This window comes from Piliocolobus tephrosceles, chromosome 20 (genome assembly GCF_002776525.5).
Source record: "Piliocolobus tephrosceles isolate RC106 chromosome 20, ASM277652v3, whole genome shotgun sequence".
In the NCBI taxonomy this organism is placed as follows: domain Eukaryota; kingdom Metazoa; phylum Chordata; class Mammalia; order Primates; family Cercopithecidae; genus Piliocolobus; species Piliocolobus tephrosceles.
The window spans coordinates 22,591,104-22,606,961 of NC_045453.1; the positions used below are offsets into that span (position 1 = coordinate 22,591,104).

General features: G+C 46.5%; 1 protein-coding gene and 1 non-coding gene across 2 annotated transcripts in view; one reads left to right on the forward strand and one right to left on the reverse strand.

Annotated features, from left to right (window-relative positions):
* Nucleotides 1–7,188: 7,188 nt before the first annotated feature.
* Nucleotides 7,189–15,858, forward strand: part of RNF114 (ring finger protein 114) — a 17,755-nt gene continuing 9,085 nt past the window's right edge. The window contains exons 1-2 of the mRNA XM_023184116.2: nt 7,189–7,387; nt 12,103–12,253. Of these exons, the coding sequence (XP_023039884.1) occupies nt 7,248–7,387; nt 12,103–12,253 (291 nt within the window). The 5' untranslated portion in view covers nt 7,189–7,247. The remainder of the gene's footprint in view (nt 7,388–12,102; nt 12,254–15,858) is intronic.
* Nucleotides 11,148–11,252, reverse strand: LOC111521049. The gene has a single exon (XR_002724845.1). It is a non-coding gene; the product is annotated as a small nucleolar RNA U13 (small nucleolar RNA).

Genomic DNA, 15,858 nt, shown 5'->3' on the forward strand with positions numbered 1-15,858 from the left:
CCTGGCTCTCAGCAATTTGGCAATCTTAAAGAATCAGCTGAAATCAAGATGAAATTATCTGCCCACAGGTTTAAATATGTAGCAATACATGATGGGGTAAATTATGCCTAACTTAGATAAGTATAGCGATAAATTTTACATGTGGCCTGAGGCTGATAGAACTCTGACGCCTGAGAGTTACAGGATTTGAGGACTGGAGTTATTTCTGATTCATCTTAACTGTTCTTAAAGCATCATTGTTTGTTTATTTTTTTCTTTTTTTAAGAGAAAAAAAGTCACCCAGGCTGAAGTGCAATAGCACAATCATGGCTCATTGCAGCCTCAACATCCTGGCATCAAGCAGTCCTCCTCAGCCTCCCAAAGTGCTGAGCCCACATGTGCATGCCACCATGCCCAGATAATTTTTGTATTTTTTGTAGAGATGGGCTCTTGCTATGTCGCCCAGGCTGGTCTTGAACTCCTGGGTTCCAGGCAAGTGCCTTAGCCTCTCAAAGTGCTGGGATTACAGATTAAGCCACCTCACCTGGTCCCAAATTTTTAATTAAAAAGTGGTACATGAAATTGATATAAATATTCAGACAACACAAAAGGAAACAGAGGGATGAGTCTTTCTCCAGGCCCAGAACCTAAGACCCAGTTCCCTAGATGCCCTTTTGTTGTTGTTTTCTTTTCATATAAAATAGAGACAGGGTCTTGCCATGTTGCCCAGGCTGGTCTCGAACCGCCAGGCTCAAGTGATCCACCTGCCTTAGCCTCCCAAAGTGCTGGGATTACAGGTGCGACCCACCACACCCAGGCCAGTTTCCCTTTCTAATAGGAACCACTGGTACCAGATTCTCAGAAATCTTCCCAGGAGGCTGGATGTGGTGGCTCAGGCCTGTAATCCCAGCACTTTGGGAGGCCAAGACGGGTGGATCACCAGAGGTCAGGAGTTCGAAACCAGCCTGGCCAACATGATGAAACCCCATCTCTACTAAAAATATTTAAAAAATTAGCCAGGCGTGGTAGTGGGCACCTGTAATCCCAGCTACTCAGGAGGCTGAGGCAGGAGAATTGCTTGAACCCAGGAGATGGAGGTTGCAGTGAGCCAAGATCACGCCATTGCACTCTAGCCTGGGTGACACAGTGAGACTCTGTCTCAAAAAAAAAAATCTTTCCAGTAGGGCAATTGACTCATCCTGTTTTGCCTGGGACTTTCCCAGTTTTGGGAAAGTCCCAAAACTGGGAAAAAAAGTCCCACATCTTGGGAAACCCCTCGCTCCCAGGCAAACCTGGACACTTGGTCACCTTACTTTCCAAAGGCATCTATTTATCATATACAAACATACACATATATTAGTTGCATTACTTGGCATCTTGGTGTTGTTTTAGTTAAAAAATATATTTTGGGCCAGGTGCGGTGGTTCACACCTGTAATCCCAGCACTTTGGGAGGCCGAGGTGGGCAGATCACCTGAGGTCGGAAGTTCAAGACCAGCCTGGCCAACATGGCAAAACCCTATCTCTACTAAATCTCTACTAAAAATACAAAAGTTAGCCGGGAGCAGTGGTGCGTGCCTGTAATATATATATATATATATGAGATGATTCAATATCAGCTTCATATTTATTTAACAAATATTTATGTAGTTACCTAGCATGCACCAGGCATTATTTTGGAAGCTGAAGATCCAACAGTAAACAAAATTGACAAAACCCCCTGACCTCATGGAATTGACATACTAGTAATTATATCTATTGCATTTATTTAATCAACCCCCAATCATCATTTTGGTTGCTTCCAGTATCTTCCTACTGTGACAACGCTGTCCTGAATATCTGCGTGCATGTAGCTGTCTCACACGCATGAGGGTATCTATAGCAGCGCTATCCAATAGATCTTCCCGCAACGATGGAAATGTTCTATGTCTGCTCTTTTCAATGTGTAGCCACGAGTCACATGTGGCTATTGAGCACTAGACATATGGTTGGTAAGACTGAGGAATAGAATTTTAAATTTTATTTAATTTGTTTTTTTGTTTTTGTTTTTTGTTTTTTGTTTTCTTGAGACGAAGTCTCGCTATGTTGCCCAGGCTGGAGTGCAGTGGCGCAGTCTTGGCTCACTGCAAGCTCCTCCTCCCAGGTTCACGCCATTCTCCTGCCTCAGCGTCCCGAGTAACTGGGACTACAGGCACCCACCACCACGCCCGGCTAATTTTTTTGTATTTTTTAGTAGAGACGGGGTTTCACCGTGTTAGTAGCCAGGATGGTCTCGATCTCCTGACCTTGTGATCCACCCACCTCGGCCTTCCAAAAGTGCTGGGATTACAGGTGTGAGCCACCACGCCTGGCCTTTTTTTTTTTTTTTTTGAGAAAGGGTCTCTGTCAGTCAGGCTGGAATGCAGTGGCACAATCATGTCTCACTGCAGCCTCGACCTCTAGAGCTTAAGCGATCCTCCCACTTTAGCCTCCTGAGTACCTGGGACCACAAGTGTGCACCACCACATGTAGCTAGTTTTTTTTAATGTAGAGGGGGGGGGGGGGGGGGGGGGGGGGGGGGGGGGGTCTTGCTATGTTGATTAGGCTGGTCTCGAACTCCTGGCCTCAAGTGATCCTCCCATGTTGACCTCCCAAAGTGCTGGGATTACAGGCGTGAGCCACTGCACCTGGCATTAATTTTTTTTTTTTTTTTTTGAAACAGGGTCTTGCTCTTGCCCAGGCTGGAGTGCAGTGGCAAGATCACAGCTCACTGACACTTTGAACTCCTGGGCTTAAGCAGCCCTCCTCCGAGTAGCTAAGAGTACAGGCACATCCATGCCACTGCACTCGGCTAATTTTATGTTTGTTTGTTTGTAGACAGTGGGGTCTTGGTACGTTGCCCAGGTTGATCTTGAACTCCTGGCCTCAAGTGATCCTCCCACTTACTTTTGTATTTTTTGTAGAGACGGGAGGGAGTTGGGGGCAGTGGGGTGTCTCACTATGTTACCCAGGATGGTCTCAAACCCCTGGACAAAAGCGATCCACCTGCCTCAGCAACCCAAAGTGCTGGGATTACAGGTGTGAGCAGCCACGCCCAGCCCCTTCTTAAATTTAAGCAAACAAATTTTAATAATGATGCCTGATGCCTGTAATCCCAGCACTTTGGAAGACCAGGACAGGAGGACCATTTGAGCTCAAGAGTTCAAGACCAGCCTGGGCAACATGGTGAAACCCTGTCTCTACAAAAAATTTAAAAATTAGCTGGCTATGGTGTGCACGCCTATAGTCCCAGCTACTTGGGAGTATGGGGTGGGAGGATGGCTTGCACCCATGAGGTGGAGTTTGCAGTGAGCCAAAACTGTGCCATTGCCCTCCAGCTTGGGCAACAGAGCCAGATCCTGTCTCAAAAAAGAGTGAGAGAGAAAAAAAAAAAAAAGCCTAGGCAACATAGAGAGACCCTGTCACTACAAAAAATAGAAAAAATAGCTAGGTGTAATGGCACATGCCTGTAGTCTCAGCTACTCAGGAGGCTGAGGCAGGAGGCTCACTTGAGCCTGGGAAGTCAAGGTTGCAGTGAGCTGTGATCACGCCACTGCACTCCATCCTGGGTGACAGAGACCCTGTCTCAAAGAAAAAAAAAAGGAAAGAAACAGAGGAAGAAAGAAAGGGAGGGCGGGAGGGAGGGAAGGAAAGAAGGAAGGAAGGAAGGAAGGAAGGAAGGAAGGAAAGGAAGGAAGGAAGGAAGGAAGGAAGGAAGGAAGGAAGGAAAGAAAGAAGGGGAAAATAATTTTTTTTTTTTTTTTTGAGACTGAGTTTCACTCTTGTTGCCCAGGCTGGAGTGCAGCAGCTCGTTCTCCACTCACTGCAACCTTTGCCTCCTAGGTTCAAGCGATTCTCCTGCCTCAGCCTCCTGAGTAGCTGGGACTACAGGCGTGCACCCCCAGACCCAGTTAATTTTTGTATTTTTAGTAGAGACAGGGTTTCACCATGTTGGTCAGGCTGGTCTTAAACTCCTGACCTCAGGTGATCCACCCACCTCGGCCTCCCAAAGTGCTGAGATTACAGGCATGAGCCACCATACCCAGCTTTTTTTTTCTTTTTTAAAGAACATGATTCAACTGTATTGCTGTCTACAAGAAACTCACTTTATAGACTGGCTCTGAAAGGATGGAAAAAGACATTTCATGCAAATAGTGACCAAAGAACAGGAGGGCTGGCAATACTAATATCAGAAAAATTATTTGTCCAGGCCGAGCACGGTGGCAGGAGTTCGAGACCAGCCTAACTAATATGGTGAAATCCTGTCTCGACTGAAAATACAAAAATTAGCCAGGTGTGGTCGTGCATGCCTGTAGTCTCAGCTACACAGGAGGCTGAGACAGGAGAATCACCTGAACCCAGAAGGCAGAGGTTGCAGTGAGCCAAGATCACACCACTGCACTCCAGTCTGGACGGTAGAGCAAGACTCCATCTCAAAAAAGAAAAAAGAAAAATTACTTGTCCAAAAGATTACAAGAGATAAATAAGGCATTGTATATTAATAAAAAGTTCAATGCAGCCAGAAGATATAACAATTATAAACATTTATGTACCTAATAACAGACCATCAGAACATATGAAACAAAAATTGGTAGAATTGAAGGAAGAAATAGACAATTCCACAATAATAGGTCGAGACTTCAATGCCCCACTCCCAAGAATAAATAGAACAAATAGGAGATAAGTAAGGAAATAAAGGACTTGAGCGACACAGTAAGACAACCAGATCTAACACATATACAGACGCTACCCAACAACAGCATACACATTCTTCTCAGGCACACATGGGATAGCCTCCAGGATGGACCATATGTTAGGCCACAAATTAAGCCTCAAGAGATTTTAAAAGGTAGACATCAGCCAGCCGTGGTGGCTCAGGCCTGTAATCCCAGCACTTTGGGAGGCTAAGGCAGGAGGATTGCTTGTGCCCAGGAGTTTGAGACCAGCCTGGGCAACACAGCAAGACTTTCTCTCTACAAAAAGAGAAAGAAGAAAAGAAAGAGAGAGAGGGAAAGATAAGGAAAGAAAGGGCCAGGGGGCGGGGGTGGCTCACACCTGTAATCCCAGTATTTTGGGAGGCCGAGGCGGGCAGATCACAAGGTCAGGAGATTGAGACCATCCTGCCTAACACGGTGAAACCCCGTCTCTACCAAAAATACAAAAAGAAATTAGCCGGGCATGGTGGCGGGCACCTGTAGTCCCAGCTACTCGGGAGGCTGAGGCAGGAGAATGGCGTGAACCCATGAGGTGGAGCTTGCAGTGAGCCGAGATCGTGCCACTGCACTCCAGCCTGGGTGACAGAGCAAGACTCCGTCTCAAACAAACAAACAAAAAAACAGGAAAGAAAGAAGAAATAAAAGAAGAGATCATACCAAATGTCTTCTCCAAGCACAACTGGATAAGGCTAGACATCAATATGGGGAGGGGGGTAAAAAAAAAAGAAATCAATATCAAAGAAAAACTGGAAAATTCACAAATTTGTGGAAATTTACACACTCTTAAAGAACCAATGGATCAAAGAAGAAATCACAAGGAAAATTAGAAAATACTCAGAAACAGCCCAGGCACGGTGGCTCACGCCTGTAATTCCAGCACTTTGGGAGGCTGAGGTTCGCGGATCACTTGAGGTCAGGAGTATGAGACCAGCCTGGCCAACATTGTGAAGCCCTGTCTCTACTAAAAATACAAAAATTAGCCAGGAGTGGTGGCAGGCACCTGTAATCCCAGCTACTTGGGAGGCTGAGGCAGGGGAATTGCTTGACTCCAGGAGGTGGAGGCTGCAGTGAGCAGAGATCGCACCAATGCACTCCAGCCTGGGCGACAGAGTGAGACTCCATCTCAAAATAAATAAATTAAATAAATAAATAAAGAGAGAAAATATTGAGAAACAAATGAAAACAAAAACACAGCATGCCAAAATTTACTGGACACAGTGAAAGCAGTGCTCAGGGGAAATTTTATAGCTATAAGTGCTTCAAAATCATAGACAGAAAATTGCCAGGGCCTGGGGGTATGGGGATGGGAGGAGGGAACAGGAAGTTATTGTTTAATGGGGACAGAGTTTCAGTTTCAGTTTAGCAAGACGACCAGAATTCTAGAGATAGCTGATGGTGATTATTGCACAATTTGAAATGAATGTGCTTTATTGTTGGGGTTTTTTTTTTTTTTTTTTTTTTCAGACGGAGTTTCGTTCTTGTTGCCTAGGCTGAAGTTGAGTGACTGTTGGAGTGAGTGAACGATCTTGGCCCTCGGCAACCTCCGCCTCACAGGTCAAAGGCTTCTCCTGCCTCAGCTTCCTGAGTAGCCAGGCTACAGGCATGGGTAACCACGCCTGGCTAATTTTTGTATTGTTAGTAAAGACGGAGTTTCACCTTGTTGGCCAGGCTGCTCTCCTATTCGCAGGCTCAAGCGATCCGCCCGCCTCGGCCTCCCAAAGTGCTGGGATTACAGACGTAAGCCACCGTGCCCAGCTCCTTTGTATAAATAAATGATACTGACTTTCGTCTTGCAGCTCAGGAATTAGATGTTATTAAATTTGCTTAAATTTAAGAAATGGCTGGGTACGGTGGTTCACCGCTGTAATCCCAGCACTTCGGGTTGCTGAGGCAGGCGGATCGCTTGCGTCCAAGAGTTCGAGGCCAGCCTCAGCAACAGTGAGACCCGCCCACTCTCTGCACCGCCCCTTCCCCACCTCCTTTCCCCATCTCTACAAAAAAAAAAAATAAATAAATAAATAAATAAATTAGTCCGGCATAGTGGTGACTGCCTGTGGTCCAGCTACGCAGGAGGCTGAGGTGGGAGGATCGCTTGAACCCCGGAGGTCGAGGCCGCAGGGAGCCATGACCGCTCCACTAAACACCAGCCTGGGCGACAAAACAAGACCTTTTCCCAAAATAGATTAAATAAATAAATAAATAAATTTAAGGAAAAAGCAATTTGATTCTAAGATAAATAGTGATAAGTGCAAGTGGTGCCAAACTAACGACTTAAATTTAGAAAACAGCGGCCCACGCGCAGAGCCCTTCCCAATTCTGGCAGCCTTTGGATTTGGCTTCAACGTTTTCCAGATTTCCCTCGGCCTCCAGCTCGCTTGGGTCAGATGGGCCCCAGGGCCCGCGAGGGGCGGCCCACCTACGAGCCCCGCCCCCGACCGCTCACCGCCCTGCGAGCCCCGCCCCCTGCGGCCGCGAGCCCCGCCCCCTCGGCCTACTCCTCATCGGCCGCCGTTGCGCGGCGCAGAGCGGCAGCAAGATGGCGGCGCAACAGCAAGAGGCTGGGGGAGCTGCGCAGCTGGCGGGGCCGGCGGCGGAGGCCGATCCCCTAGGCCGCTTCACGTGTCCCGTGTGCTTAGAGGTGTACGAGAAGCCGGTACAGGTGCCCTGCGGACACGTGTAAGCGGCGAGCCCGGGCCTGGTCGGGAGGCACTTAACTGGGAAGGAAATGGAGCCGAGGAGCGAGATCCGTCTCAGGGCGGGAGCCAGAGGACCCACCCAGAGGGGCCTCCCGGGGGTGTCCCCCGGGGCTCCTAAGGGCCGTGAAAGCTGCCGGGGCGTTCTTCTGTCTCGCCCCGCTTACTTCTAAGTATCCCGTCCCTCCGCCCGTCTTAGCCGGGCAGCTGCTGTCAGTTGAGCGCCTGCGATGTTCCAGGCGGCCTGTCAGTCTCCTTCCCACATGTGATAGTGGACTCGTGCCCTGCGGGGACTTTAGGCTCGGAAGTCCGCCCTTGGAGAGCCGACGTTTCCTTTCTAGACCACGTCGCTCTTAAAGCATAGGACATTTGGCATTGAGTCTAGCTGTGGCGAGTTATTCTAATATGAACTAAACTTGGGAGAAACGCCGAACTAGACTAAAACAACAAAAGGGAAGTCTTTATGGGGATCTGGCCAGTTTGCCCTTAGCTGTGAAAGGGGGTGGGAATTGGCAGATGGGATTGTTAGCATTCTACTTCCTGTGTAGGAGGTTTGTTTCTTTCAGTTTTCAATTAAGCCTTCATGACCTGAATACTGTGAGTAGACTGGTTATAATGATTAAAGCAGATATGTGTAAAGATGTCCAGTCCTGGGCTGTGGCCGGGGCTTTCAAGGTTGGTCGATTTGAATCTAAGCCTTGTTCCATCAGACGCACAAACACACCTGAGTTGAAAGAATTGTAGACAAGGTGGCCACCTGCTTCTTGCCTCAGAATTGGCTTTTCCTCTCGTCTCTCTCAGTGCTTATCGTGGGATCACCTTGGCATTGGTCTTGGCACCCCTTCACTAGTCGGCAGGCACAGTAGCCATTGCGCTTCATGGGCATTATTCTATAGCCACCCTGCAGGGGGGGAGAGTTGGCAGCCATTTTACAGGTAAATACACCGAGGGTCCGACGCTTGCCTGTCGAAGGGTCGCCGTGGCCTAACTCTTCCCAGATATACTGCAGGTGACCGTTTTAGTAGTCTAGAGAACAGTGCTTGGCACCTAACTGGCTGCTTTTTGCGTCCTCATGTAGCTTTGGGCTATTCCTCTTTGCAATTCAGTTAGCCTGGAACTCCCGCGCCGCCCCCCCCCCCCCCCCCCGCTTTTCAGGCTTCAAGTCCCTGGTTAAGTTACCTCACCAAACACCATCCCCATCTAAATTACTTCCCCCACTTCCTTTCTGGGACTTAACTTCCTTCTCCTTGCTTGCACAGAGCAAAACTTACAGCTCATGATGGAGTGGCCATAACTTTTTTGCCCCTCAACTGACTGGAATGGCCTCTATGTGCCAGATCTTGGGGTAGACTCTGCCTTCAGAGTTTACAGTCCAGTGGATTGATTATAAATAAGTACCAATGACTTGTCAAACTATTGTAAAAATTCATTCTGCAAGTGGGAGGGTATTTCAGGGATCACACCTCTGTGCGTGGGGTGAATGATCAGGTAATGGTTGAATGAACTAATAAGTCGTGTAAGCAAGCTTCACGAGAGTTGAAGTGGTCTTTAGCTTTTTCATTGAATCCGCTTATCCTTGGATCAGGTTTACCTGATTTTGGATTAATTCAGTGGATTTCATTTACTATTAACATTTGTAAAAAGGCTAGACCCAGCACAGTTTGCTAAACGAAGAGCAGCAAAATTTGAGATTTTCTTGAGCTGGGTGAACCTTTCCTAGGTCAGAGGGCAAGGAAAAGTACTGTTATTCAAACCTTGGCTCTTCTCTGTCCTCACTGTCCTAGCCCCACATGCTCAGCAGTTCAGTACAAATTGAAGACAGATGGAAGCACCTCTGTGAGGGCAGCCTGAGTCCCCCTTAGCTCCAACCGAATGCTTTCTCCTGTGCCTACTTGATTTTTACCTTTTGTGCTTGGAAAGTTGAGCATCACTGCAACTCTGGCTGGGGCACTGGATTTTTATAAAACTTTATTTCAAGCCCTGAATGACTGCATTCTCCAATCTAGTAGAATACAGCTGGAGAAAGGCAGCTGGCTGGATGCCCGAGAGAGGAGAATTTCTTCCTAGCACTGTGACGGAGTGGAGCATCAGAAGGCTGAACTAGGAAAGGGCCCATAAATAGGAAATAGAAACTGAAAAGCCAGCCCAGGATATTTGAGCAGTTCAAAAGCAGTCTGGTAGTTTGGGTATGTCTCAGGCACAAAGTGACTCGTGAACATTTGATAGATGAACTGAACCTGTGTGCGTGTGCTTGTGAAGAGACTTCAAGCTGCTTTTATCTGCATGCTGGGTTTGGTTGCATTATACTCACTGGACCCTCTCTGCTCTCTTGGGTTCCTGTTGTCATCTGCATTTGTGAACAGGCAACACAAGTGATGGCCACAGGCCCTGCCTGTGTCTACTGCCTTATCGCTTGCCCTTCTCACCATGGTCTACCGCATCGTGGCCCCCAAGGTCTGCCTGCCTTCCTTTCCAGTCCTCATTTGTGTGTGGCATCATCTTGGTGTGGAGCTCTGCACCCAAATCTGTGTGGCTGTCCTTGTAATCAGGTCCCACCCAGCTCAAATGCCAACTCCTCAGAAGCAGCTTTCTGTGATCCCCCCCAGCTGGTCTGTTTGCCATATTTCCTTCATATATTTAATCACTATCTAAAATTAACATTTGTGTTTCCCTTCACTCTAGAATGTAAGCATCATGAGAACAGGGCTTTGTCAAGTTTCCATTGCCCTTAGTGGTGAATGAATAGACGCCCTTACCTTCTCTGTTCCTGGTCTGGAATTTTGCCTAACAGCATTAACATCAAACTTAGTGACAAGGAGGAAGGAGATTCTTAGAGGCAGTAGAAAATGGTCAAGAGTTCAGAAGGTTGCCTTTCATTATATATCCTTAGTTCTTTCTGCCAGATTTGGTTATACTGTCTTAATCTATCAGGTTGGGTAAGTAGCCCAGGGTGTCTTCTCCATTCTTTCTGTATGCCTTTTCTCAGCATTACCATCTGCCTAGGCTTTAGGATAGAAACTCGGTCATCTTTGACTTCTTTTCTTCAAAGTCAGTAAGTTGTCAAGTCCTCCTGATTCTGCCTCTCCATGAATGGTTTCCTGAATTCATCCCCTACTGCTTCAGTCAGACCCTCACAATCCTCTGCCCTTAGCCATCTGTTTGGTTTCTACGTTGTCTCTTCTCACCTTCTCACCTAAAAAAAAAAAAAAAAAAAAAAGAAGAAGTAAAGAACTGGGTGCAGTGGTTCATGCCTGTAATCCCAGCACTTTGGGAGGCCAAGACAGGTGGATCACCAGAGGTCAGGAGTTCGAGACTAGCCTGGCTAACGTGGTGAAATGGTGAAACCCCGTCTCTACTAAAAATACAAAATAGCTGGGTGTGGTGGCACGTGCCTATAACCCCAGCCACTTGGGAGGCTGAAGCAGGAGAATCGCTGGAACCCGGGAGGCAGATTTTGCAGTGAACCGAGATCACACCATTGCGCAGCCTGGGCAACACAGCACAACTCTGTCTCAAAAACAACAACAACAAAAGTTTGTTTTCTGTGATAGCACAGAAATGTTTTTCTGAAACCTGGATTTGGTCTTGTTTTGTTAATACCTTGCTTTAAACTTCTGGCTCCCTACTGCTTATGAGGAAAAGTCTATTAGATTTTTATTTCCTCAGCTATATATGGATTTTAAGCCTAAATTAGGCCTAGAATAGTCTTCCCTTCCTCTGCTAGCTGATCTCTTTTTTTTAAATGTCAGATGGGTAATGGGCCAACATCTGTAACAAGGTTCAAGGGTGGCACATCTCACACATGTGCATGAACACCCAGTCCTCACGTCCATGAACTACAAAAGGATCCAGCTGAATCGTTTTAAGGCTGATCAGAGATGCTGTCTCTGCAGTCTTTTTTTTTTTTTTTCCCCTTGAGACAGAGTTGCGCTCTGTTGCCCAGGCTGCAGTGCACAACCACCTCTGCCTCCCAGGTTCAAGCGATTCTTCTGCCTCAGCCTCCCAATTAGCTGGGGTTATAGGCATCTGCCACCTTGCCTGGCTAATTTTGGTATTTTTAGTAGAGACGGGTTTCACCATGTTGGCCAGGCTGGTCTCCAACTCCTGACCTCGTGATCTGCCCGCCTTGGCCTCCCAAAGTGCTGGGATTACAGGCATGAACCACTGCGCCCAGCCATCTCTGCAGTCTTTCCAGCCCTTTCCTTCTCAGGTCACAGCTAGTTGCTTTTCCCTTTATGTTTCTGTAGCGCTTTGCCTTCACCTCTAATGATAGCAGCTCCCCTTCATGGTGCGTTTTGTACATGCTGGACACTCTGCTAGGGGTCTGCTATACAAATTGTATCCTCCCAGCAATCCTAGAGGTAGGTACTACTCTCTCCATTTCACAAAGTAAAGAATAAGATTCAAGAAACCCCACTGAGATCCCTCAGTGGCAGGGCCTAAGGCTTGAAGCCTCAACCTTAACACCTTCACTGCGTATCACAGGAGTTTGCATTTGTTTCTGTAGTTGTGTGTTCTTTGTAGTCCACTCCTATCCCTCAGTTCATCTGGCCTGGAAGGACTTAGTATTTGAATTGGGAGGAGAGAGCAAGTTGTTTTTTACTCCATTATCCATTGATGTCTTTTTAAAAGTTGATCCATATTTGTTTTCTTGTCTCCATGATGCGTGACAGAGGTTCTCCGTATGTCTTGTTCTAGCTTTTGCTCTGCATGCCTGCAGGAATGTCTGAAGCCGAAGAAGCCTGTCTGTGGGGTGTGTCGCAGCGCTCTGGCACCTGGCGTCCGAGCCATGGAGCTCGAGCGGCAGATTGAGAGCACAGAGACTTCTTGCCATGGCTGCCGTAAGAATGTATGTGGAAGTAATGTGGGAGAGTCCATGTCTTTCCATGATAAGATGGGGTAAAACGCACAGCTACCATGTTGTTTCCGAAGTTAGAGCATGACTAGGTCACTAACAGCACGCGTGCATGCCAATTACCTGTGGTGATGGCTGGGCTGGTTTGTTTTCATAACCTACTGGTTTTTGTTTCTTTTTTTAAGAGTTGGTTAAGTATATATTTTAGATTTGAAAGCCATAGAAATGAGTTATCCCAGTTTTTTCCTACAAAAGATCAATTTTGGCCGGTCGTGGTGGGTCATGCCTGTAACCCCAGCTCTTTGAGAGTCCAAGACAAGAGCTGGAGGCTAGGAGTTAAGAGACCAGACTGGGCAACATAATGAGACCTCATCTTTACAAAAAATAAAAGTAGCCGGGTGTGGTGGTATGTACCTGTAGGCCCAGCTACTCAGGAGGCAGAGGCTGGAGGGATCACTTAAGCCCAGGAGTTTGGGATTACAGTGATCTATGATCATGCCACTGCACTCCAGCCTGGCTGACAGCAAGACCCTGTCTCTTTAAAAAAGTCAATATGAAATCATTGGATTATAATAACAATAGCTAACATTTGAAATGCGCTTGTATAATCAGAGTCAAGTATATTTATTTTCATACGTGTTATAACTGCTACTGGAAAGGAGAAATACTGTTGTCTTATTTTCCAAGAGATATACACAGCCTTGTTGATCTTAGAATCATTAAAATTTTTAAAATTGCAGACCATACAAAAATATACAATAATGTAGACTTGTTCCTCATTCCAGAGATTATTTCAAAAATGGTTCAATTTAAGCCCTGGCAAGGTAGTTCATGCCTGTAATCCCAACACTTTGGGAGGCCGAGGTGGGTGGATTGCTTGAGTCCAGGAGTTCTGGACCAACCTGGACAACATGGTGAAACCTCGGCTCTACTGAAAATACAAAAAACTAGCAGGGCATGGTGGTGTGTGCCTGTAGTCTCAGCTGTTCGGGAGGCTGAGGTGAGAGGATGGCCTGAGCCCAGGAGGCAGATGTTTCAGTGAGCTGAGTTCTCACCACTGCACTCCAACCTGGGTGATAGAGCCGGACCCTGTCTCTAGAAAAAAAAGTGATTCAGTTTCGAAAGCTACATAACATTTTCTGCCCTTTGACAAACTTTTACCAAAAGTTGGTAAAAACTATAGAATTTTTACCAACCCAGTTGTAGAATTTTTGCAAAATGAGATCACACTATAATATATATGTTTCTTCAACTTTTTTCACTTGTTTAAATGTACATTCATTCCCAACTTTTTTTTCACTTTCGGTTTTTTTTTTCTCTTACATATTGGACAGCCTTGCATGTCAGTTTCATTATTTTTAACACTTCGGTATGGATGCCCATAGTATGAATATACCTTACCATCTCCTTTTCAGAGTGATTTAGTATTAGCGATGCATAGTAGTGCCATTTTAATGCTGAATAGGGCTATTTTCTATATCTTAATTGGGGGCTTCACTATTGAGGCTGGGCATGGTGGCTTATGCCTGTAATCCTATCACTTGGAGAGGCCAAGGTAAGAGTGAGCCGAGGAGTTCGAAATCAGTCTGGTCAGCATAGTGGGACACTGTATATACCAAAACAAGCCAACAAACAAAACTACCTGTGTGTAGTGGTGTCTGCATGTAGTCCCAGCTCCTTGGGAGGCTGAGGTGGGAAGATCGCTTGAGCCCAGGAGTTTGAGAGCAGCCTGGGGAATACAGTGGACCCAGTTTCTACAAAAAAATTTAAAAAAAATTGGGGATTCCTCAGTTTGTAGCTTAAAGTCAAGTTCTTTAGCTGGAGGTGAGACAATCATCATGGTAAGCTGGAGCTCCAATCTTGGAGCATTTTTCCCCCTTTGAAGTTTACTTTTAGAAACTCAAGATACTAAAATACAGTTTCCTACTGCCTTTTTTTTTTTTTTTTTTTTTTTTGATACAGAGTCTCGCTCTGTCGCCCAGGCTGGAGTGCAGTGGCGTGATCTCGGCTCACTGCAAACTCCGCCTGTTGGGTTCATGCCATTCTCCTGCCTCAGCCTCTGGAGTAGCTGGGACTACAGGTGCCGGCCACCACGTGCGGATATATGTGTATATATATGTATGCATATATATATGTATATATCTGTTTTTTGTTTTGTTTTGTATTTTTAGTAGAGGCGGGGTTTCACCGTGTTAGCCAGGATGGTCTCGATCTCCTGACCTCGTGATCCGCCCGCCTCGGCCTCCCAGAGTGCTGGGATTACAGGTGTCAGCCACTGCACCCGGTCTCTTCATCTTTATTTATGCATGCATAATGTGGTTTTTGGTTTTGTTTTGTTTTTTTTTGAGACGGAGTCTGGCTTTGTTGCCTGGGCTGGAGTGCAGTGGTGTGGTCTTGGCTCACTGCAACCTCTGCCTCCCTGGCTCAAACCATCCTCCCACCTCAGCCTCTCAAGTAGCTGGGACTACAGGCATGTGTCACCACGCCCACCTAATTTTTTTTTGTATTTTTAGTAGAGACAGAGTTTTCATGTTGTCCATGCTGATCTCAAACTTGGGAGCGCAAAGTGATAGTCCACCTCAGCCTCCCTCAGGATTACAGGTGTGAGCCACCACGCTCTGCCCATGATGGGCTTTTTGTTTGTTTTACTGTGTGCTTTTGCTTTTCTCCATTTTCAAGATTAGTTACTATATGGTTGGCATGCCTCTAAAAATGTTTTTCTTTCCTTCCCTCTTTTCTTCAATTCTTAAAACTTTCTTTCTTTTTAGAAAACCTGTAATGAAGCACTATTCTCTGAGTTTTCTTCTCTTTCTGTTTTACTATTGCACAGCCTAGATTTTATGTGAAAGGTTGGGCCGGGCATGGTGGCTCACACCTGTTAGCCCAGCACTTTGGGAGGCCAAGGCAGGCATATCACTTGAGGTCAGGAGTTCGAGACCATCCTGGCTAACACAGTGAAACTCCATCTCTACTAAAAATATGGAAATTAGCTGGGCATGATGGCACACGCCTGTAATCCCAGCTACTCAGGAGGCTGAGGTGGGAGAATCACTTGAACCCGGGAGGCGGAGGTTGCAGTGAGCCAAGATGGTGCCACTGCACTTCAGTCTGGACTACAGAGTGAGTGAGACTCCGTCTTAAAAAAAAAACAACAAAAAAAACGAATTTAGATTTTTTCTTTTTCTTTTTCTTTTTTTTTTTTTTTTTGAGACGGTGTCTCACTCTGTCGCCCAGGCTGGAGTGCAGTCGCCGGATCTCAGCTCACTGCAAGCTCCGCTTCCTGAGTTTACGCCATTCTCCTGCCTCAGCCTCCCAAGTAGATGGGACTACAGCGCCTGCCACCTCGCCCGGCTAGTTTTTTTTTTGTATTTTTAGTAGAGACGGGGTTTCACCGTGTTAGCCAGGATGGTCTCGATCCCCTGACCTCGTGATCCGCCCGTCTCAGCCTCCCAAAGTGCTGGGATTACAGGCTTGAGCCACCGCGCCCGGCCAAGAATTTAGATTTTAAAAGATTATTTCTCAGAGTCTGGTGATTGATACTTTAATCAGGGTTGGTGGCTTTTTTTTTTTTTTTTTTTTTTTTTTTTTTTTTTTTTTTT